We start from the raw sequence: 26,367 nt of genomic DNA on the forward strand, positions 1-26,367 counted from the left end.
ACTATTGCAAAGAATGTGGGTTCCCTCTATTGTGCTAGATTGCTACTCACACCTGTACAAAGTATCCTGTACTTCTACAAAGCCACTATTTTCCCATTCATGGAGTATTGTTGCCACATCTGGGCAGGTGCATCTACTGTTAGTCTCTCCCTCTTCGACAGGATCCAAAGTATCCAATCTAATAAGTCCCACACTGTCAACTAAGCTCCAACCCCTGTCTCATCGCTGCAATGTTGCACCCTTTTCTGTTTTACAAGTATTTTAATAGAATGTGCTCTGATGAACTCATCATACATGTGCCCTCTTGACGTACATTGTTCCCAGTTAGCCTTTTGAATATGTTTAAAATAAAAAATGGCCAAAATGATAAAATAAATTTTCTGTCAAATTTGTGAAATTCTTTTTTTGTATTTAACAAATTTTTTTAAAACATTATTTCAGGTTGTCAAGCGATTGAGTCACGATATCATGAAGGAACAAATTAGTGTAAGTTTTGTTTTTTCATCTAATTACACCATTGTACATCTACACCCACCATTGATTTATATGATTTTAAAGGAAATTCTGATTTTCATTTTTCATCTTCCTAAACTTTTCTTTTTGTTTTCTATTGAAATCTCAACTAATCCATTCTTAGAATTAAGAAACAATTTAAAAAAGAATTCATATTTCTAAACTAAAATAAAAAGTAAATGTGTGTGTGGGTGTATGTATGTGTATGTATATATATGTGTGTGTGTGTGTGTGTGTGTGTGTATATTATCCACTATCCAAATCTGCGGTGGGAGTGCAGAGTCATCTGAGATGGCATGGACAACAAGATTGGGAGAACTCAATGTGACGGCGATCATCTGGAAAGATGCAGCAATCATCATGTATGTATGTATATGTATGTTTTTATATATATGTGTGTGTGTGTGTATTATTTTTAAAAATATAACTATCCACTGACACGGATTTCATCGTCTATGACTCATCAGAGTGGCTGAATCTAGCGAGATTCAAAATCGGAACCCCACGGTAATGAGCCTAAACTCCTTACCACTCATCCATTTCACACGACTGTTTGGATATATTGCGATTTACTTAGATGTTGTTTGTTTTTGAATGAATTCAATTATTTATGAAAGTGCATTTTTAGTTAAATGCGAGTTGGGAATAATTTTCCCTTTAACCAATTTGGTACCTCCAGATGGGGAGCGGTATATATATTTTTTAAAAAATATAAGTATCCACTGACATGTGTTTCGTCGTCTATGACTCATCAGAGTGTCTGAATCTAGCGAGATTCGAAATAGGCTGATTACCGTGGGGTCCCGATTTCGAATCTCGCTAGATTCAACCACTCTGATGAGTCATAGACGACGAAACACGTGTCAGTGGATAGTTATATTTTAAAAATAATATATATGCCGCTTCCCATGTGGGGGTACCAAATTGGTTAAAGGGAAAATTATTCCCAACTCACATTTAGGTAAGAATGCACTTTCGTAAATAATTGAATTCATTCAAAATGTATCGCAAAGACAAACAACGTGTGTGTGTGTGTGTGTGTATATATATATATATATATATTATAAACAAATTTACATGGTCGTGACACTAGACATGCTAATGTTTCGGACAAATCGTTGGTTAAAACCAAAAGTCCTCGTCAGGCAACTTGATAAAAGGTTGTTTTCCACAGAAGAAACTAATTGTCAAATAAAGGAAAAAAAAAATAGTTAAGTTTACTTAAAATATTATGAAATTAAGGAGTGAAATATATATAAACAGTTGTTATTAGTAATTCAGTCTCTATATTAATATTAGTGTTGGTACTAGTAGTGTAATCCCTAGAGTCACATCCTCATTGCTCTGACTCAGTATTCCATGTTCAAGTTGAGTCGGAAACATTGTTCCACTTTTACTATGACATGTTGACATCCATAACATGGTTGCTCCTGTTAACAACTGATTCGATGATAGGATGGAGTTCATTCATGAGAGTTGTTTTTGTTTTGAAAGGCATCTAGATGGATGTCTGCCTCTTCTATAAGAGGTTCTGCCCATCCGGTTATCATTTTTAGATACATCCACAATCTGTTTAGTCTTATGAGGTCCACCCTTCCTGGCTTTATCTTCTCTCTGAGAAGTCCTTAGAGAATGCTGACAGGGTTGCTTAGGCATTTTGTGTTGGTCAGAGGTGCTCTTCATCTTGTGCATTGGTTTTCAAAACTTACCTTACCTTATGTCTAAACTCCTGCAAAGGAGATAAATAAACATCTGTTTCTGTTAGAGACTCTCTGTCAATTGGTTCGTCATTAGTTTGAAACATTGTTTACAGCCAAAAGAATTTGTAATAAAGTTAAGAGTTGAATGTAGTTTGCTTGAAGCATTGTTTAGTGTATATAAAGGTAATTTATAGAAGACATTACAATGCAGATGGATGTAATGGATAGACATAAACTGAGTTATGCAAATTCATTGTACGTCTTAATTTGCTTACACCTCTGCATTGTAATAAAATTATTTTTCTGTTACTATTTCCTCAAGCTAAGTAACTCTATATTGTATAGCCAGATTGTTAGCAAGAAAAAAAACATTGAATACGTTTTTATAAAAAGAAATACAATTCCTTTATTTGTTGTTCAACAAGTCGAGAAATACTGATTTCTTTCCTAATTTGTGATTTTTGGAAAGGATTCATTCTAAGCAATTTTAGATGGGTTCGATGAGTTCGTTAGATTTTCAACAAAATATTAAAGAAAGCAATGAGAATTGTTCTTGTTATTGGGCGAGTCTGACTTCTGCACAGGTGTACTAAGGTTGTGCTTCAGAAATGTCTGATCTTCATGAAATCTTTCTCGTTGGTCAAAAGCTATTTGTTATATCCCAAACATTGTTGGTTTTTACCTCTACTACTACAAGCAGCAAGGCCCAACAGTTGCATACAAAGTTGGGGAAAGTTTGACTCAGAACACAAAGAAATAGCAGTTGCTTCTACACATGTGCAGTGGCCATTTTATTATCTTCATGGATTTGGGATTCTGCACCTGAAGACATTCTTGCTTTTTCACATACAAAAGCAGATGTGACGAGAGGATAATGGATCATAATGGTGACTCCTTCTGGATTTTCACTAGCTGGGCAGGAGTGGGTTCGTGTGGGGTTTAGCTCTGACATTAAAGCATTTCTACTGCTTCTACCATGGTGAGGAAGGGTCGGACTGTAAAGGAGAGGTGTGATAAGGTTAATTAGCTTCAGTGAAAAACTCTTATCACACATTTGTCACTGTCAAAATTTATGTTCTCTGCTTTTTCTACCTTCACTCTTAAGTGATTCCAATGAAACTGAGTTTTCTCACTGCTTAGGCACACATTCGTCATCGACTCTCCACTGCTATGCATCTCTCCACAAATATCCAGTATATTTAAGAAAATAAATGGATCTACCATAGTCAAGAGTGATCCAAAGGCTCCATATTCATTGTCTGCTATACATAGATGTAGAAGAAGACATCTAGTACCAACTTTTCTCTGGATTACTCCATTTACCAATTGCTCTCACCTTATGATGCTGAGTGACATCAGATACTGTTTTTTCCTCGTCTTTGGTATGATAAGGGTGAGGAAACCTTGTCTCCTCACCCATTAGCAAACACTCTAATTACTAAATGGCTGATGAATTGTTCTAATTAACCTTTATTTGCAATGGACTTATAAAGTGACCCATCTTTTGCTTTTATCACTCTCTTCTCTCTCATTGTATCTTGTTTGATCTCATGCTCTAATTCTATACCGTTTTTATCACTGTCAATTCTGCCTCTCTTTTTCTTACTCTGTTTATTAATAGTTGAAGATATAAAGGAAGGAAAGATAAAGAGAAGGGAATATCACCATAACTAGTAATATTATTTACTCTGTAACTGTAAAGAGAAAGAGAGAGGTGTATATGTAACAACAAAAAAGAATTTTGTCTTTTTATTTTTTCATATATTGACTAATTAGGGAATGCATAAAACTTATGAATATCATGATAGCCAATACAAAACTCTAAAAATGTGATGTTCATTCATACAATTCTGAGGCAGCATGTTCAGGATTGTAGAACACAATGCAAAAGGAGATCGCTGATACATCTTTTAACAAACACTGGTGTGATTATGCTGAGGGTCCAATGTGAATTTGCTGGACTTGTTCACCAAATTTTAACTTGTTACAGGTTTTGTCTTATTAATCATAATATTGATACCATTGGCCTTCAAGATGTTTTGGGTAGCCATGAAATGTAAATCGTTTGAACTAGCTGGGGTGCTCGTCATTGCTCGGGGTATTTGAAGGTGTGTGTTGAGGAAAAAATAGTTAGCAAGCAAGTTTGAACCCATGATGCGAAGGCGGAAAAGAAAGTGAAAGAAAACCTGAACTTTTACCGCTACGCTATGACGCCACAGGAATTGAAAAGCGTTCAAATTTAGCGACGTCAATCAAAAAGTTGTCAACTCAATGATAATTAAGTTGAGAATCATAGGGGTCGGTGCAGAAATGAAAGTGGCTTTTAAACCTGGCCTGGGGCCAATGAAGCTTTGTGCTTTTTTTTGTGGTATTTATTTATTTCCCCACGAGGTTGTTCCCCTGAAAAAGGAGGAACTCTGGCAGTCGAAATGAATAGCAATTGTCTGATATGAAGAGTTTCCCCAACATTGATCAAAGCTAATTGCTTTCAAGATGTCCCAGCACGAAAGTCCAGGCTCTGTACCTTCACTCCGATTAGGTTCACTTTATTTATACGAAAAAGACAAACACATGAAAGGATGGAATAAAGGAAATTTTATAAAAGTCAATGTAAATAAATGTAGATACGACGTCCGTTCGCAAATCGTAGATATTATAATCTAGGGAGTATATAAAAAGTTTTAAATAGTAACGTGGTCGAGAACCCCTTGAGAAAAAGCCTTTCTTGGACATACAAAAACGCGCGCGCCTGTTTTGCCTTTATATATATATATATATATATATATATATATATGGCTTTGGGGGACATTTTGATGATTGTCTATTTTTCTCTGGCAATGTATTACAAAAGAAAACACTTATTTAAAATACGTGCTCTGCAATATTTTACATCTGTTATATTTGCTTTTGTTTTTTAGTGGCGAAGACCTGTTCCTGTTGAAGGGAACATGTTAACTGAAGTTGGCTGCAATAGTTTGGAAAAAGAAGTTCAAAAACAAAGAGAACAAGGTGTCCTTCAAGCGCTTTATTTCTCCAAACACATGTAAGTAAAAGATGTAAAAATGTTTTCTTTGAATTGCATTTATGTTCGCACACTTAACACAAATGTCATAAAAAAAATAGAAATACTTGTATGTTTATGGCATATTTTTTATTTTCACATTTATTTCCCTTTTAACTATGTTGTGTTGTCGTTTACCATTTTTTTTAAATTAATATTTTTAAATTATGTTTAGAAATTTTTGAGATAATTTGTCTTGGCTTATTCACTTCTTATCTTGGATCTTATTCTCATAATGTTTTGGCTGATGTAATCGATGACTTTCTTTAGGTGCATCTTTTCAAACTCTGGAATCTTTGTTGAAGTTGGGAATCTTTACAAGATTTTAAACTGGACCGTTTATTTATTCCATGGTATATTGTTGCCCAGGTGTTTGGAGGTGTGTGTGTTTTTGGGTAAATGAAAACAAAAATCGTTGGCCGGGTGTTTGTTTAAAAAAAAACCGAAGCCTTGACGCGCAGTTGAAAAAGAATAAAGTGTGAAAAAAAAAAACGTGCGACGTTTAATGGCAGGTGTCCGTTTTTGACAACTTAATGACGTCAACTTTGAGTGTGGGACTGTTTTATTTACCATGAGTCTGTTCGCTTCTTTTTTTATACGAAAAAGCTTAATACACATGTACCAATCGAAAAATCTTGAATATTTATCTTTTGAAAGTCGGGCAAATTAAATAGACAGGCGACTCCGGTTGTTAACTCGTAGATATTATCATTTAGGCGTGATATAAAAAGTTTTAAGAAGAAGTGAGTTGACCGATTGCTTCTCGGAAAAAAGCCTTTCTTGGACATACACAAAAAGCGAACATAGATACACACATTTTCGCTTTTATACTTATAGATTAATTGAACAAAATTGTTATAAAACAATAACTCATTTTGTTAGGGTAATATTGTTTTAATTATTGCATCCTAAAATATCCAATTTTTAATACATGAGGATTTTCTAAAAAATATTTAAGGAATTTGTAAGCATTTAAACTGTTAAATGTGAAATCATTTGAACTCGCATTAAATTCTTAACAAATCATAATGTATTCAAAGCTTGATAGTTTTAGAAGCTATTTACACCCAATCATTTTATAGAGATTAAAACATTATAAATAGTTTAATAAAAATTTGATTCAAAGAATAATTTAACAACTTAAGATACCATTAAAAAAAAATAAGAATGAAAATAAATGTGAAGGCGATGAATGTGAAAGTTTCTTTAATTTATCACACCTATAGTACCATTGAAATGACTTGCAGTAATATAAATAAATAATAAGTATTTATTTCTCTCCTACGGTGAAAAATGTGACACAAGGTTCCGAAAGTGGGATTGAAAAGTCAACGCCCCCGAGGAGGGGTACACTGACTTGTGCCTGGGTAGCCCCATTGGCATTTTCCAGTAGAGGTTCCTCAAGCGATTAACAATAAACTAACTCCTTCTCAAAGAGAGAAGGCAAAGCCTGGGAGGGTGGACTTTGCAAGATCAGCATTATTTTATCTCGCAATCAACAGGCTGTCAGTGCTGAAGGTACTAAAACCATCGGAAAAATAATAAAATACTTTTGAAACACTGTAAACAGAGAGAGCAAAAACCTAAATACAGCTATTTATCTGCTTAATTTGCATGACTTTTTTAAAAAGTTTATAATAAATTAATGTTGCTGCTATTCAGTTGTAATTTTATTGCCCTATTTTCCTAATATATAAATAGTTTTGTCCATATTAACATTAATCAAAGTAATTTAATGAAGCAAAAATTAAAATACTAAAACCTTTCTTAAAATATTACGTTCATTAATTTTCACAGGAGGTAATTGAAATGAAAACTTTATAAAATCTATTTATAGATTTATAAATCTATTGCAAATAGATTTATATTAAAGATATGGTGTTTATTTAGAATTACACTTATTTAAAAATACAGAAAAATCTTACATACTTGTCATGGAATGAAGAGGTCATATTCCAAAAATCACTGGTCCTGGATATGACCTTAAACTATACCCGACGGTGAGGCCCCAGCTTGCGGGCTTTGGGGAGTCTGGAGCTACTTTTTAATTGCCATTGCTTCTAGGTCCACTCTGACCCAGAGTGGTAGTACCTGTTAGGGTCCCAACTATGGGTTAAATAGAAACTGACTTGGAAAAAACAAATATATTCTATTAAAAAGTTTTTCTTCAAAATCACTGGATTTGGCATTAAATAACCTGAAAAGGGTTAATATGCCATAAAACAAAAACAACCAAACCAAAAATCACGTAAATTGATTAAGTAGTTATTTGTTTTTTTTAAATAAGAAAATCAAACTTTACGATTTTTAGCGATTAATAATTTTTGGCAGCCATATCTGTAAATCTCGGTAGTTGAATTGTGTTGTTGCCCTTGAAACACATTTTAAAAATCATGGCGGCTCCCGACTCCCTGGTCATAAAATTCGATTTTCTTATTAAAAGAAAATTCAAAAATAGTTGATTAATTTACGTAATTTTTGGAATATGATTTAGGAGTATGTACATCATAAAAATTTGTATTTTTGTTTTTTTATTAAGTTGAATTCTATATAAGAACCAAAGATATATAATGTAATTGATACATTTAAAACTTAACACTAAATTAATAGCCACCAAATGGCATGTATTTCTTTTTGCTTGTATTTTAATATTTTTCATACATGTTTTATAAAATCAGTATTTTTTCAAAAAAGCTTTTTTTTCTTTTTTGACCAGTTATTACAGTAATATACTGCTTCTATTCTTTTTTTAAATACTTTATTATTTCTATATTTTAATTTATTTCTTTAAAATTAAAATACACAGGTTACCAGATGGGCCAGCAGAACCAGACTTGGAACTAATTGAACCAGAGGAACATAAAATTATTCCATTAGAAGATGTAAGTCTCTCTTTAATTATTTTCCTATGATAAACACTGTTAGATTTATCATTTTTTTTTTAAAATCATATTAAAAATCCTTTTATGAAACTGTCACACAAGATCTTGTATGTGTCTCATGTAACTGATTTTGATGAATACACATTGAATTTTTTAAATTGAAGTTTTTCATTTTGCCCAGAATTCTTTATATTAAAAAACAAAAATAAAGAAAAATCGGTGTGATGACAAGAAAATATATTCCAAAAATGATATAAATTAATCAAGTAGTTTTATTTTTATAAAGAAAATAATTTTTAAGTGATAATGGGAATTTATAGGCATTACAACATAAATCTAGTAGTTATTGAGTTATCTCATGTTGTTTTTTAGATTGTTTTCAAAATTGCATAAAGACAACTGCTTTTTGATTGCTCATAAAATTTGATTTTCTTATTTAAAAATAAAACTCCTTGATCAATTTACGTAACTTTTGGAATATGATATTTTTGTTTTGTCATGGGTATGTACAGCATACAGATTTTTCTTTATTTTTATTTTTTAATATGGAGAGGATGCTGGACAAAACCCAAACTTTTTTTACCTAGTTTTATATAACTATCTGCATTAATTTCATGTATGTATCTGACGTCTTTGTTTCTCATCTACAGGAGCAAGCTGGTATTATAGATGAATCAATTTATTCATACGATCATATTCATGAGATGACGGGTGTTGAAAACCTTGACGCAACCAATAGCTCAGCTGTCAATCTTCCGCCAGAACTCGCTAATTTGATGGCCTCTTTGCAGCCACAAACGCAGCAGCCACCACCCCCAGAAAACTCTCTTCCTATCAACCCCACCCCAAGCCCCGTAGAGGCAAATATGCAAAACCTTCTTTATTCATTAATGGGTAATTCAGGAAATGAGTACGGCAGTCAAGATGAAATGACAGAAAAATTAAAACAAATTCTTGAACCACTCAAGAATCAGTTACCAGGTAAGAAACTCAAGAACCAGATATGTGCGTATATCCTTTATGTACGTATAGGTACATAATTCGTAATTTGTTGAGAAGGAATGGTGGAAATGTGCAGAAAAAGATGTAAATCACTGAGAAGATAGTGTGGATTTACATATCATTCAGCCAGCTAAGCAAAGTAGCGAGATATCGAAGGTCTTGGAGGCAGTTGATATATGATATATTGTATTCTGTAATATGTCTAGAAAGAATGGTGGAAGGATGCAGGAAAAGAGACAAAATAAATTCTTGAACCACCCAGGAATCAGTTATATAGTAAAAACCCAGATACATGCATATATCTTTTATGTATACATAGATGCATAATCAGCAATTTGTTGATCTAGTATGTCTGGAAGGAATGGTAGTAGGATGCTGAAAAATAGGCAAACCACAGAGCACAAAGATAGGATAATAAAATATCTTCCTGAACTTCTGGATCAATCGGTCAGCTAAGCATAAAGTAATTAAAGAGAGCTGTTAAAGAGAGTTGATACACAATATATCATATTCTGCAGTATATCTAGAAAGAATGGTGGCAGGGTGCAAGAAAAGAATTAAACTAGAGAAAGAATGACATAACATATGTTCTTGAACTTCCAGATCAATTGGCCAGTCAAACAAAGTAGTGAGAAACGGGAGGTGTTGGAGACATGATAAATCCTGTTCTTCAGTATGTGGAGAAGAAGTTTAATGATGAGCTACAGCGTAACATGCATAACGGCTGTCAACTTATAAGAAGAGTATAATCATTGCTCACAAAACGTACAGTTTAATTGTCCTGAAAGTAACAGTGGCTTCACAGTAGATGGATAATGCCATTTAAGCACAAAGGTATAATTGTTATCTACATTGTACAACATTACTAAGGTTCTCCAACAGCATCACTTGGTCCAAAGGTAAGCAGATATGAGATAGTATTGAAAGCAAGTGTTATATCAGTTTTTGTTCTCCTAAAAATTACTTAAAATGATCTATTTCTCATGGAAGTGGATATCCAAATATAAAATAGCCAGAAAAATAGGGTACAGGGTAGGATTACAATTATACAGTTATATGACTGATAACAGTTTGCATTCATATTGAATATTATGATTAAAATATAGCATTTAAAATTCAAACGGTTGAAATTTAAAAGAAAACAAAAATATTCACATGTGTCTATTCACTCTGCTTATTTCTTCATAAAACTGATTTTGAAATTAATTATGACAGATTTATGATGTACATAGTCTTATGGAAAATGCTATTCCTTGTTTGTGACAGACCGATGGAAATGCTATACCACATAAGCCTGACAGGCTTGCCAATGAACCATGCCTTTAAACAAAAGATGTGTACATTCAATCTGTGTGCTTAGTGATGAAAAGGCAATTTCAAAATTCGCAAAAGTTAAAGTGACCCATTTCATTTAGTAAGTGAACATTGTGCCAGGACACTAAACCCTGGTATTTCTATATATAAGCATCAAAGCATAGATATGTATTTTGAAATATTTGACAATCCTTTGACAAACCTAAGTTTGAACTCACTAACCCTGTTAAATAGGAAAGATTGTCTTGAAAAATATTGAGTTTTCTGATTTGACTCCAATAAGAGAAACTATAATACAAGCAACAAGAAGGAACCATTTCCAAAAATTCTAGATTAGATAATACTAGCAAAAGTACCCGTCGTTGACTGGGGTCAAAAGCAGCCTACAGAAAATGGACTCTGATTTATTAAAGTATGATAGGTTATGAAAAGGAAGGGTTGTAAAGAGATAGCTTCGAATTTAGGGGTATCAAAACCAAAGCAAAATATGATGAAAGTAAAAATAAAATAGATAAACCCCATAATTTATTATACCATACCTGTTCACACTGAAACACTTATCACAATATTCTGTGGATCTATATTAAAAAATCTTGTTAAACTTTGTGACATATTTCCATTCTATGGAGGTCATGCGCGAACAAACACCCAATAATTTTATTATACCATATTTCTTCAAACTGAAACATAATTATCAAAGTATACTTACGCAGATAGATATGAAAAGTCTTTATTAAAGTTTGTGCCTATTTCCATTCTATGGAGGCCAGGTGCGAACGCAGACCCCACAATTTTATTATACCATCCCTATTTAAGTTAAAACATACTTATCAAAGTATTATGTACATCTATATCAAAAAAACTTGTAAACATTTTTTTTTAATGTTTAAATTTTTTATTTACATACTTTGTGGACCAGACGCGAACGCAGACCCCACAATTTTAATGAACCACCGTTCTGCCAGATCAACCATTCCTGTGTCTCGATACATCTATTATTATATGTAATCAGTTTTTTAAAATAGCCAACCATATAGGAGCCTATTCGTGACCAGACACACACACACACACACACACAGACATTCAGCTTTATATTATAGATAATGTCCTTCATAAAAGTAATTTGTTTATACAGAAACATTTCAAGATTTGAATATTAGTATTATTTGAATTCTTCGAACTATTGTTCTTATCTTGAATGTCATTTTCACAACATTTCAGTCGACATAACTTCCGACCTTTTTTAGGTGTATCTTGTCAAACTCAGAAATGTTTCTGTCAAACTCGGGAATTTGAACAGAATATCGAATGGAACCGTTTATTTACTTCACTGGGATAGCATATTCTCATTCTGTCAGTCATAGAGGTCCTAAATAATTCACAATTGTATTGATTACTCACGCTAAGAATTGAACCTTCAACCTTTAGAAGAATATTACTTTTACAATTGATTTTTCCAAGTACTATTCACTGGTCCTTGCAGACAATTCTAGTACGAATTTTAGGAGCCTTATATTTATATTATTTCTAGTTGTAAATATCACTATTTATTTCTAATTATTATCGTACTATATATATGAATATATATATATATATATATATATGTTGCTTTTATTATTTCAAACTCAGGGATTTTTTACTTAAATCATTGCAAGTTGTTTCAATAGACAGGACAATAAATTATCCTGCCGATCTCGTCAGATGATTTAAACCAAAAGTTTTTTTTGCTTTAGATCATCTGACGAGATCAGCAGAATAATTTTATTGTCCTGTCTATTGAAACAACTTGCAATGATTTAATCAAAAATCTCCGAGGTAGAAATAATAAAAACATATTTAGCTCTACTAACGTATTAAGCACTTTTTTCCGTTTTTTTTATTTTTTTTTTTACCAAATATACCTCCTAATATATAGAAATATATATGTGTATGCGTGTGTTAATGTTTATATTACATCGACCGGAACGTTGTGAATATGATCCTCAAAATGAAAACAGTAGTCCGAAGAATCCAAATAATATGAATAACTGATCCTCATCTCAAAAATTCAGAAACGTAATTTGAGTATTAATCATTATCTAGTTACACATGCACTCACACAAACTGATATCAATATATCGATGAATTTAAAAAAATATTTTTGTAATTTTTATTCAACCCAAACAGAGCATGCAATTGTATAACCATGTGCTTCTCTGCTCAATAACAAACACCGACCCCAACCCTGTGTGCTGTGGTATTCTTTCATCTTCGGTTCATGTTGTGTCTCTCACATTGATGGCTGCCGAGGGGGCGCGCATGCCTTCACAAGTAAAAAATAAATAAATAAAACAATCCAAAACACAAACTCAAGAGAAACAAAAGATTCCAACACATTCTGTATATATCGATTGGGCTCTGGATGTGTGTGTGACACCATTGCGAGAAACAATCCTCTAAGTGCAAAGGTCTATATCCACGTCTACATCTTCTGTTAAGGCCGTGTTTGCTAGTTGACATTAGCTCATCTTGATCTGTTTCACAACCTGCACAAACTCTAAATATATAGACTTTTATTATCCGGTCCTTTGTCTCCCCCTCACTGGCACACCTTGATTAACAATCCTATTTAAGCTTCCTTTGTGTGCGTTGGTGAACAACTTCCTCTCTTTCCTGTCTTTCTACTTAGTTCATTTCTATAACCTTTGTTGTGTTTAACTTATTTCTTTTTTCTGTTTCTTTCTAACATGAATGGGGGGGGGATGTTGATTGGACCACACAATGAATGTACAACACAAATTACCTAAAATCTTAAAACATAAGAAACTATACCTAAATAAATTAATTTGGTATTAAAATACCACTCCCCTCCCCCACATGCACCCAATAAAAATAAATAAAATGAAGAAAAAAATGGTTTAATATGTCATAAAACAACCATAAATCAGAATATCTGATTAGTTGAGTGAAATAACATATTGGGCAAGAGGTCATGATTAAAATGAGTTATGTTAGGTAGTTAATGTTAGGCCAATGAAAATCTGGTGATTTTGTCCTCATGACAAATCTCAAAGAGAACTGGTAATAGAATCTTACTAAGTGTTAATTCTGCAATTGGTAACCATACTGAGGTAACTGATGAGCAGGGGGAATAAATTTACATTGTGCATAGCACATTTGAACTTTGTTTAGACTATTTTTCTAATTTATCCAGATCTGTGCCTTTTTTTTAAAAGTTTGATGATGCAAGTTTTAAAACAAGAAGCCAAAATGATTTTTTTTTAATCTATAAAGGTTTCTTGGGTGGTTCAAATAATGGAGATGGAAATAATTGTGATTCTGACATCTTCAGACAAATCACATTTTTTTTGTATTGAATGATGAAGATGAGAAGCCAATATTTTTTCAAATTTAAATAATAAACACCACATGCATTGTTTCATATTCTTTTTACATCCTTTTCCATTTGTTAACTGATGAAATTATGGATAGCATGAAATATTGAAGCGTTCTGCTATCTCGTCTTTATTACTAATCTCTAGTTGTCTCCATTTCTCAATCTAACCATGCTATCAAACAACAAATAGGTTTCTACCATATCACATCTTGTATAAAATTTTTATCTAAGAAAAAACAAACTTAGACAATGGCCGCCAAAATCAAAGCAATTCTTTGTTTTGTCTACCATACCACCATACTTGCATTTTTGTCCCCTGAAAACTTTTTGTCCTTTCTCCCCTTCTCCTTCCCCATTTAAATGTCTACACTAGATCCAATAACTTTGCTCATTCTCTTTCTCCTTAACATGTTTTGTTTTTGTTTAAGTCAACGGCTTTTGAACATTGTTAAAATCCCTCCTTTATTGTTGTCCTTTCTAACCCTTCCCTCCTCATCTCTCATGTTTACCTTTTCAATTTACAAACCAAACTTGGTTTAAATGAATGAAAATAATATGGACTCTAACTTACCTTAGTGTGGGAAAGAAACTCTTATTATACAGAATCTATTAAGTGAAAGTGATGAATTATGGGAAAGAGGTGAGAGAATATAAAACTCAATGAAAGAAGAAACTAAAAACGATAGTTTTTAGTTTTTAGCTGAATAAAAAGATTGGTGATGGAGAGGACGAAGATGGACAAAGAAAGATAGTTCAGAGAGTAAATGAACTAGATAAAAATATTACTAACAATACCTGGCTTATGTCAAGCTATTTCAGCATCATAGAATCTGGTATGATACAATCCTTGAAAGGAAGATATCGTGTGGATAAAGAAGATGCAATTGATCATGAAGCTTCAAAATGTAGCAGACTTTGCTCATTTCCTTTACTGGTCTTATAAGGTGACGTGCTTGAAAGGGCCAGTCAGATGAAGGAATGATTGAGATCAAGTTGAAGAAAACATTCACCAAAGGGGCCTATGAAACATATGAAAAAGTTCAAGTGAGTGAAATTGACTAAAGAATTAGAGGATGTGTATGCCAATAATATCAAAAGAGGCTTGCGGGGTATTTAGTAAAAAGGTTAGATCAATTGGCAAAACTAGCTTTCATAACAGGCTTTCTGGTGTAACAAAGTGCAATACAAATAAAGTACATGTACATAGAAAATATAGGCACATTGAAGATGTGTTTTTACGGTATTCGGGAAAAATATTTTTATGGTTAAATATTTAGAGATTTGTAAAGAATTGGAATCGGTAATTGTATCGGAATCGGGAAAAGTTGGAATCGTCCCATCACTAATATATATATATATATATATACATTGTCTGTTCCTTTATATTATGAGGCAAAATTCATTATAAAACTGCATTTTGAAAATTTTTTTTCATGTTTTTGAATCTGTCAATAATTTCTGCTCTCCATTATAGTTTCCAATCAAAATTATTGCAAAGTAACACTTCACAATTCCAATAAAAATAATAAAATACTTGCGTCCACAGAATGGCCCATTTTGAGAATCCATTTTTATTTACATTTTCTTTTTCTATAAAAAAGAAAATGTAATATATTTGCAAATGTTAAAAAAAAAAAAAAAAAATGTATAACAATCACTGATAACCAAAAACTATCGGTTCAACATTTAACTTTTAAAAAAATTTTTATCCTTTTTTTTCTCAGTTCTTGTAATGCAGGGGAGATAATCCTCAATTTTTTTATGAGTTATTTCCTCTTTTTTTTTTTTTTTTTTTTTTTTTTTTAGAAAAAAAAAAAAAGAGGAAATAACTCATAAAAAAATTATTCAATTATCTTTTTCTTAATTTTCACTGTTCTCCTCAATTTTTGCTCATACCCTCTGCATTTTATTTATTTCTTTTGATTGTTTTTCCTTTATTATATTCCATACTGTTTCTCAAAAAGTGAAATGCACATTTTGGTTTGAATCCCTTTAATTTAGTGATATAATGTGATTGACATCTAATTTGTTTTAATTACCCATCGTACATTGACTTTCATCATCCTAACACAGAATTGCATTTTTTAAACTTCCTAATCAAACTGTAATTTGGAATATTCTTTTGGTTTTTAATTTTAACTAGTATTGATACCTGGCATTACCCGGGTCGACATGACGTTCCGTTTGACCACACCTGCTATACTAAGGATATTGAGCATGTTTTCATTATTATATGTCAACTCCATTGTGGGCAACGTTGATACCCCGACAACATTTTCAAAAAAAAAAAACAGATAAAAGCACGAAAATGTAATCACTCCAAAAAAGAAGTATGTGACAACCTCGCTGCCAGATATTTCAGCAGAAGGGATATGAAGAGAAAAAGCTATTCTCTGAATAGTGAGCACTTTTTGTTGCCTGTGCATTTGAAAAAAAAAAGCTCCCCAAAAAATCAAAACAACTTTTCTTTCAATCAAAATAAAATCAAAATAGCAAGGAGTGCTTGTACGATAATAAAAAAAGAAAAAGAAAAAAAGTGTCACAATATCCGGGCTCGAACGTGAAATGTAAAAGAGGAGAAGGCAAAAACTTATGGACAAACACTTTAGCCCACACGACCATGAGTACTTATATCATGACATTGTAAAATAAGCATTTTAAACATAGTTTTTGTTTAATATGCATGTTTTACTTGTGAAAAAGACGAGCAAAATACGGACTCCCCTTTCCAAACATCGGTCCAGTTGACCGCCACAGAACGAATCTTCTTTTCTAATTTTCACATATTATGCATCCAGAGCATTGCTCTTTCAGATGGTTATGGTTTCAATCTGGTCAGATGCGGATGACAAAATTTTTAGCAGACATACAAATGCGCACACACACACACACACACACACACACACACACACACACACACACACACACACACACACACACACACGTCCCCTTTATATGACTATCATGGATAACTGGCATTGCCCAGGTGGACATGAAGTTTGGTTTGGACAGAGCTGCTATACTAAGGATATTTAGCAACTCCCAGAAAAGAACGAAAGAAGTAGGTGACAACCTGGACCCCCCCCCTTCAAAAAAATATAAATCAAAACAACTTTTGTTCCAATCAAAATAGCAGCAAGTGCCTGTGCGACTGCAAGGAAAAAAAAATGACGTGGTAGGCAGGCTTGAATCTGAAATGCGAAAGAGGGAAAGAAGGGAAAAATGTTACTTGATAAATGATTTTGCCCATTGAACCACGATGACTTATGATGTTATGACCCTTCAATATAGTGTTTATAAGCATAGTTTTAGTTTGATACGCTTACGTAACTTGCAAAAATGGCATTGTGAAAAGTGACCCTTCTTGCAAGAAATAGTCAAACTGATCACCTTAGAATTAATCTTTTTTTTCAAATTTTCACATATTATTTGTCTGAAACATTGCTCTTTCAGATGGTACCAGTTTCGACCTGGTTCGATGCGGCTGACAAAAGTTTTTAGTGGACATACGCACACACACACAAACTAACATTTGAACTTTATATAATAGACTAGTGGGGGTGCCCGGTATTGCCTGGGTGTTTGGAGGTGTGTGTGTGTATGGGGGGGGGGGTGAATCCAAACAAAATGGAAACTAAAGAATGTGAAGTAATAGCCCTGTGTAAATATTATAAAAAAAAAAACGAATTTAAACTTAAAAACATCGGAAAAACAACAACAAACAAAAACAGCAAAGATGATGGAAAAAAAAAAAAGTGTAAGCGATCGGAAAAACAAAAAAACAGTGAATATGATTGAAAAAAAAAAGACAACATGTAAGCAAACGATGTTAAAACTTTTTAAAAAATCGGAAAATTAAAACAAAAAAATTGGCGAACATGATGGAAAAAAAAACTATTTCAATATTAAAACTTTAAAAATTGAAAAAAAAAAAAATTACATCATCGTTCGAACTTGCAACCTTAAGATAATGACATTGGTCCTTTAGCCACTAAGCTAAGGGTGTGTCAGCGCAATTGGGTCGGTTTTTATAAACTTTAAACTAATTCAAAAAAGAACCTTTTTTGTGCATGCATCTCTTGTCATGAAGGAACGATATTTTGCTACCCCTCCCTGTAGAAAAGTGTCCTGTTGAGGGTGGGGAATTAATGTTTTTAGCCAATTTTTCAATATTTGTCGTCTTAAGGGTGGAGCTTCAAAATGATACGGATCTGGTGAAAATCCGTCACCTATGTCAAAAGTTTTTGTGACACACACACACACACACACATACACACATTTTGCCTTTTATATAGACTAGCGGGGGTACCTGGCATTGCCTGGGTGTGTGTAGGTGGTGTAGTAAGGAACTGCAAAAAAAAAAAAGTGTAAGTAGCAGGGGGGAGGGTTAAGATATCAGTAGGCAGCCCGGGTGGAGAGAAGTGTTGTTAAAAAGAAAAGTGGTAGTAGGCAAAGGAGGAGAAAAAAAAAAAAAACGTAATGTCTTGGCTGATGCCAGGAAAGTGGCAGAGATTGCACAAAGTACCCAACCTACAAAAAAATTGAAAACAATGGACAAATTAAATCACTGAATGTTTAATACTTTAGATGTTGTCAGATAACATCTAATTAGAGACCATAAGGTGCTACCAAATTCTAATGTATTGTGAGGTATTGTCCTCAGTTAGGAAAAGAAAAATGGAACTTTTGCATTAATAGCTATCGTTTGAAGAGAACAAGGAAATGGTACCAACTTCTACTAATATAAGTTTCAGTTGACAATGTGATTAGTCACTGTTATCGATACTAGCTGCACAACTGATTAATTTGCTCCTAACTTTGCATTGGGTGAAAGTGGGAGTGACGAAGGGAAATTAGATGACTGGAGTGAAATAAAATTTTAAAAAGCCTGATCTATGACAATCCAACTTTATGAAATTAATTTAAAAATAGAAGTAATTATCATTCGTAGCATAATAAACCGGATTGATATTGTTGTTGGAGCAGATGCAATTGATAAATGAAGAAGTGTGGCTGTTAAAAATGGCAGCTTGAGGTTTAAAGAAATGAACTCTGCAACAACTACTCAAGTCTCAAATGTCAACACAGAGTTTAACAGAAAAAGATGGATGATAGAATTGTACAAGAAAACTTCTAGTATTAAAAAACAAGGCGGAGTACAGTAAGAATTCCTTAAAAGAATAAAAAAAATAGTTTTAAAGAAAGGTGAAAAGATGGATTGCAAATTGTATTCTCTTAATATAAAATGAAAAGAGATACCATTGGCCCAGAAGAATTTGCTATTTGGTATGCTAGTTATAACATAAATATGCATAATAAGCCTATGAGAAAGTGATGTCAGTCTATTAGGTTCCACACTGTCTACCCAGCTCTAGCCTCTGTCCCATCACCTCAATGTTGCCTTCTGTTTGTTTTATAAACACTTCAATGGAATGTGCTCTGAGAAATTTGGTGCAATTGTGTTCATTCAATGTCAATACTTTCGACAAACCTAAAAAGCAGCAAAATCACATCTCTTTACTTAGAGGTTTCCAAATGCTTGAAAGCTTTCTAGTCTAATAACTTCTTTGCTCAAATTGTTTCCCTTTGTAATTTCTTCCCTTATATGTGTTTCCCTGACTGTACTAGCATGTAGAAATTGAAATATAATGTGAACCAGCATCTCTCTGCACAACTTCCCACTTACGATGACTCTATATATTTGGCCCTGGAAAACCTACAATAGTGGACCTTAAGTCAGCAAAAAAAATTTAGTGTCTGTCTTGATTAAGGTTCAGACTCTATGCAGCAATCTTAAAAACCACGTTGATGAAAGACAGTATGACTAAAGGCATGATGTGAAAGATATAAAGCTATCAACGGAGGAAGTGTAAGATGATCTCAAAACATTTGGGCTGACAACAAAACCACCCGAACCCTTGGAAGGAAGAACAACATTGGCTCTTAAGTCAAAAAGAGGAAAAGCAGAAGTAGTAGTATTTGGAATGATTATTAGAGATGATTAAATGAGAATTGTTCTCAGTTTGCGGTAAGTTAATGCGGCATCATCTTGTTATGGGATGACGGTGTCCAGCAACTACATGAAAAGAAGATCAAGTGTAATCAACTGATAATGTTAAGTCTATGATAGAACTACTGCAATGTTACAAAAAGTTTACAGGTGAAGAAAAATGAGGATGTGAAGCAAAAAGTGGTGTGTAACGCTAGTAACATTACAACAGAAGTAGTTTAAAATATTGCTGATTGCATGAGGAAAATGGATGATTATAAACATAAATGTGGATGAATTAAATCCTCTGATGAAAAGCATTCAATGTTAACATGGGAGTTGAAGAGATTGGAGTTAGGACTGACTCAGCCACATTATTGTGTTGGCTGCATTTTATGGTTGATGAAAACAATGCAAAATAATTTGGGAATTTTGGATGAAATGATATTTGAGTGTGGATTCAGTGTTTGCCTCTATGGAAAAAAATAAGGTGGGTGCTCCAACAAAAGGTTTTTGACGCCTAGGGATAAGGAAGAAACTCTATTGTGCTTTCTCAGGAATGGAAAACCAAAAGAGTTACATGGCTTGCATTATATGGAAGTGGACTAGGTTGAACTATTTAACCTAGAAACAGGAAAATGTCTAGAGTGGTTAGCAACTGTGCCAGAGGTCAATTAATTAATCCTTCCCTCAGCAAACATGATCCTGGTGAGATTTGGATTACAGACAGTAAAATGATGTTAGCTATTAAAATAATGCATTATTGTGGGAGTTCATACATGTCATTGATTGACGATGTATTTGGATGATATGGAATGGATTATATGCAGAAACGATGGCTGTGATTATAAAAGAATTGGAAAAGATAATTCTTGAATGTAGTCCAGTGGTGGTAGTGGACACAGACATGCTTTTCTGCTCAGAACTCCAAACAATGTTTAAAAGATGGAACATAATGTATTACAGGACTGTACCAGTGAGAAATGGAATAGTGGAGCAATAGCATCAGACTGTGAAAGCAATTGTGGAGAGAGTAGAAATGCATTTTTAAGTATGAGTCAGGGCACCAGAGAGAGGCATTAACAAATAACAATGAGAAGAGGTTGCTGGTGATTGGGTGAAATCGCCCATCATAAGATGCACAATGAATTGTAGGGTAAAAGGGTTTGAGTGGATGCAATTATCAAAAACTTGATGGCTTGGCTTGCTTTGGTTTTGAGACTTATTCACTTAGATGATAAACACTTTCAATTGAGCAAATAAAAATAAAATGGCACCAACAAAGATTGAATAAAAAAAATAAAAAAAATGCCATGCATTTCACCAAATGCAAGACTGTCATATTTCTGATCTGAGGAGCATGCAGTTTAAATGCATGAAAAGAACTTCTTTCCCCATGGTAAAAAAACTGCCAAGATGAAAATAGTCTTTTATGAAGAATCTATTAAGATATGCAGATTGGCTTGGAGAAGTGACAAATTATAGAAAGGAGGAGAGAGTACATTAGTGAGTGAGATCACTCTGATGGATATTATTAATAGTGTATTGCTCTTTGTAAAAGAATAGAGCACTTCCAGTTGCTGAAAATGTTTAATGTAAGCATTTAGATTTTACTCCCTGCAGTAAGCTAGTGCTGATAGTGTAATAGTTAAGGTGTCTATGTAGCAATGAAACTACCAGTAAACACTACGGTTATTCAAGGGAGGTAATTGTACAATCCAAGGAGGAACAGGCTTAAAATTTTGATGAGTTCTTAACACAGAAGAATTGACTTTTCATCTATTCTGATGTATTATATTCAGTATTTTTGTTTAATTAATTTAGTTGCATTTTATTTAATAATAAAACTAAAATATCTGTAACTCGGTGAACGTTAGTAATCATCTACATGACAATACAGTTAAGAAATGCTTCACATAATTTAATCTACAAAATTAAGTCCTAAAAATTTTTGACATTAGACCTAAGTAGCTTCCATCTTAATATATTTTCTTTTGTATTGGTCTATGTGGCTAAGAAAAACCTTTTTAATTTTATTTCATTTTTTGAAAATACATTTATTCTTGTTCAAAATATTTTTCACAAGGAAGCCGTCTTTTTTGTCAGTAAATGATGGAAGCCGTTTTTGCTATCAGCAGCAAATTTCTGTATTATTACAGAATAGTAATATTAATACATTCCTGCACTAAATGACTGTTAAAAAAAAAGTGGTATTTTCATTCAAATAGAAACTGCCAAGGAAAAAATATGTAATACTTGAAAACTGAATCGAGGCACATAACATCATTTATAAACAATATTTTGAGTGGAACTAAATAATGTAAAGGCAGTAATTTATTTTCAAATGAAGATTATAATAGGCGTTACCTACAATATAACTGAAATTTTTATGTATTTTTCTGTATGAGTTTAAAAGTTGAAAACTAAAATAATATTACTGTATCGCAGGTAAATCTGGGTAGGTGCAGCTAGTATCTCTCTCATATATATATATATATATATATATATATATATATATATATAACTGATAGGACGATTCCTGATTCCGATATAATTACTGATTCCGATTCTTTATAAATCTCTAATTTAACTATAAGATTGTTATTTCCCCCGATTTTCATAAAAAACACACGTTAAATATGCTGATATTTTCTTAACTGTCAAAATACACTTGTGGAGGATGATTTATCGATTTTAGCTTTACTGGTATTTTAAAATCATTAAATATTTATTATTTTATCATTATTACCAGCAAAGGAAGATTTTGCTTAAAACAAAATCAAAAAAAAAAAAAAAAAAGACAAAAGAATCGTTTTGGCATTGGAAAATAGCCATCAATTTTTCTGATTCCGATACCCCTAAATCTTCTGATTTTTCTGATTCCTGATTCCAATTAATCGTCTCAACACTAATATATATATATATATATATGCATGCACACACACACACACACACACATCTGCTGTTCCCTGATGTAAAATATGCTTGTATATTTAATAATGTAGACTCCATATTATTTAATATTCCACATTAAATTGCAAAACAAATTTTTTTTTGTTAAAAATAATTATTTCATTTCAATTTTTTCAAAAATGTGGTTTATTGTCATTTTAGAGGTCCCTAGTGGCAAGTTTTTTGTTAGGAATAATAACCAATATGACATTTGGATTAGAAATAACTATTGTTTATTCTTGCAGAGACAGGCACAGTCTTCTCTAATGACCATATTAATTTCCCCAAGAAGCAAATTTTCTCTGTTATATAAGTTCTATTAGTTTGTTGCAATGCAATGTTGATTAAAATAAAACATTTTGATGAGTCTAATTCTTTTTTTTTTTTTTTTTTTACTTCAGGTCTTGTTGGTGGACCAGTAGGGCCTCCACTCCCACCACAGCATCATGACTACCCTCCTCCAGAATACATGGATGAATGGCATGATGGTCCTCCTCCTGATTGTCCACCTGGACCACGTGGTCACAATCAGGGACCTCGTGGAATGCCTGGACCCCCTTGTCCTCCGGGACCATATGGACCACCAGGCCCCCATTGTCCTCCGGGCCCAGGCCCTGGTCCTGGTCCTTGCCCTCCAGGCCATGGACCAGGTCCCGGCCCTGGACCTGGACCCGGACCTGGACCAATGAGATGTGGTAGAGGAGGAAGAGGTGGATTTCCTCAAAGGACAGGAGGGAGAGGTGGAATGCCATCTAATATGCGAGGTCGATCTGGACCAGGTTCTGGACCAGGGCCTGGATCAGGGCCTGGACGACGAGGTGAGAACATTGTTTTCTATCTTCTTTTTGTTCTTAGACAATGCTCGAAAGACTGCTGTATTCAGAATCTTTACCTGTAACCTCTCCATATTAACATCCATCTTTTGTACATTTATCTTGTATATATTTACATAAACGAAAGAGATTGTCATGCTCAAAGTCCGACAGCAACCACCTTCTTATTTTTCTGCATGCAGAAAAAATATGCATATTGTCCAGGTGGAAATAATTCATACTTGACCTATACCAGTGTGTGAAAAGATGAGAAAAAGGTGTTGTATCAGTTGACAGAGAGAGAGAGCGAAAAAGGGAAACAATGAGAGTAAAAATGACTGTAAAATATCTTGCTAAAGAATTATGCAAATAAATTCTTAGATTATGGAGACAAGTACATCGGGTATTGAGTGTCTTTTAGAAATTTTCTAAACTAATTTATCTTTGAGCAGGTCTTTATTTCATACCTATTTCTTCCAAGAGCGTCCTCATCGCTTCCTCTCATTCCCCTTTAAACTGGACTTGCTACTTCCAACTACTTACTCCAAAACTCTCATCCATTCTTTCAACGTGGTCATACTATCAAAGTCTCCTGTTTTGCATGTATCTTCTTATACCATCCAGATTTAATGTTCTTTCATATATCATTCTCATATCATTTCTCTCCATGCAACGCATGTCTTCAACCCACACTTGCCATTTTTCACTTCAGTACACATGTTCCTGTGATAATGAATGGAAGTGAAACCTGGCTAGTGAGTGTTAAGGAGAAAGAAGCACATTGAGTGAAGTGGTTTACTGCCTGGAAATAAATTTCAAAATTTGTATGTTTTAAAATTTAACTACAACTTGGTTTGAACAACAAACAAAAACTCACCAAATATGACAAAAAATATGGAACACTATGAAAAACATTCTTGATGCTTTCTGTATAATACATATTAGCTTTTCTTTTTCTCCTCTTTCTTTATATTTTTAAAGTACATTATGATTTCATTTCCAAAAAAAAAGTACAATTTAAGACTAACAATCAATTTTATCTATTTCAAGACGAAGTTAAAAATAAATAAAAATATTCAATCATAATGCATCAATAAGATCTGATGATCTCCGGTGTAAATTAAATACGAACAATATAGGAAGATGAATGCAGACCAGATGACTTTGATGATATAGCCACATTAAAAAAAAGAATATTCTGTGTAGAACAATTGGGATAACAAGAAAAAACATGAGAGTAAGTAATAAGCGACTTGAAAGAAAATAGATAAATAAAAAACCCAGAAGTCAATTTCTAAAAGCTGTTCAACATGTGTCGGTAAGAGTGAAAAAAAACGCCTTTTACAAATAGTTACCTCCCTTTGAGCAATCAATTTAAGATTGATTCAATCTTCTAGAAAGATCTGTTGGAATTTCTCTAAATATCCTGATTGTTTGAATTTTTACGCAAGACCACATCTACATATATAAAGTAGTAGCATTTGTGTGTGTCTGTACAACTCTCCTACAGCCCACACCAGTGGACCGATCATGACGAAACTTGGCATGATGATGATCCCCCACCTAGGGATGGTGCCCACCATTTTTCAAGGTAAAGGTCAAAGTTCTACTCTGTGTATATATACTCTCCTGTAGCCCACACCACTAGACCGAGCATGACCAAACCTGACATGATGATGGTCTCTGATCACACTATTTTTCAAGGTCAAAGTCAAAAGTTTATGTCGGAACTTTGCTAGTATCTCTTTAAAACACTTTGGTGACATTTCAGTTTGAAATCAAATTGTCAGCGTGCAGATTGAATCGATGGATTGTATTAAATTTTTTAAAATAATTCCTTTTTTTTTTTTTATCAAAATTGAATTTGAAAATTTTTGCTTACAAATCTTTTTATTTTTTTCAGATATGCCAAATATTTGTCGCCATTTTACTTCAGCGAATGGTTGCCGATTTGGAAGTAACTGTGTTTTCCTCCACCCGGGTATTAATGGACCTCGATTATAGCAAGAAAACAAAACTATCGCATCACAATAAGAACAAAAGAATTGAAACTCTTACTTTGTACATAAAAAAACTTCTTCTTCCTTTCTTTCTTCTTCCTCCTTCTTTTCCCTCTCCTTTTTCATCTTCGTCTTCCTCCTTTTCGTTTTTCCTCTTCATCCTCATCTCATTTTTGTGAATGCCATGGCTCTCATCATCTTTCATAGACAAAGCATCCTTCATCTTTTCAAACATCATCAGCTGTGTATAAAAAAACTTGCCCTTGCTCCCCCAACCTTCGAAAAACTGCATCCTTACAAAAACTGCATCCTTACAAAAAAACATTTATGCATTTTGACTCGTCTCATCAGATACAAAGTAAACATTTTCTACCAAATTGTTTGATTTCCTTCTTTTTCTCTCTTCTTCTGCTTCTTTAACAAAGCGAAATCTAGATGGGTCACTGCAAAAAAAAATGTATGCTAAAGATGGAAATACTGCAGGCTCCATCTTCACGCTCAGTGTCCTTTGTTTATAACTAAATTAGGCAGTGAGAGAATCCTGTTCCTATTTTTATCGGACAACTTGTTGCCATTAAGTGGAATGTTGGTTAGATCAATGCAACTATTGATTTTTATCGGAACTACAAAAAGAAATTTCTCTCCTTGCCACTCGACCTCTCTCAAATATTATTAGAAACAAACAAAATGCTGAACCAAATTTATTGCAGTATCAAAATGAATTTACGCAATAACCTGTTAAATAAACCTAATTTTTTAAAAAAAT

General features: G+C 33.2%; 1 protein-coding gene across 6 annotated transcripts in view; it reads left to right on the top strand.

The window, feature by feature from the left end:
- The window catches only part of LOC145247409 (serine/threonine-protein phosphatase 1 regulatory subunit 10-like), a 138,307-nt gene extending 112,329 nt beyond the window's left edge, over positions 1 to 25,978 (top strand). For all 6 annotated transcript variants that reach the window (XM_080109116.1, XM_080109120.1, XM_080109118.1 and 3 more), the window contains 6 exons: positions 442 to 486; positions 5,132 to 5,256; positions 8,081 to 8,156; positions 8,807 to 9,137; positions 23,191 to 23,607; positions 25,505 to 25,978. In XM_080109116.1, the coding sequence (XP_079965242.1) occupies positions 442 to 486; positions 5,132 to 5,256; positions 8,081 to 8,156; positions 8,807 to 9,137; positions 23,191 to 23,607; positions 25,505 to 25,605 (1,095 nt within the window). In that variant the 3' untranslated portion in view covers positions 25,606 to 25,978. The remainder of the gene's footprint in view (positions 1 to 441; positions 487 to 5,131; positions 5,257 to 8,080; positions 8,157 to 8,806; positions 9,138 to 23,190; positions 23,608 to 25,504) is intronic.
- Positions 25,979 to 26,367: the final 389 nt, after the last annotated feature.

The sequence above is a fragment of the Euprymna scolopes genome, chromosome 25 (genome assembly GCF_053919585.1).
Source record: "Euprymna scolopes isolate OS-2025 chromosome 25, ASM5391958v1, whole genome shotgun sequence".
Lineage (NCBI taxonomy): Eukaryota > Metazoa > Mollusca > Cephalopoda > Sepiida > Sepiolidae > Euprymna > Euprymna scolopes.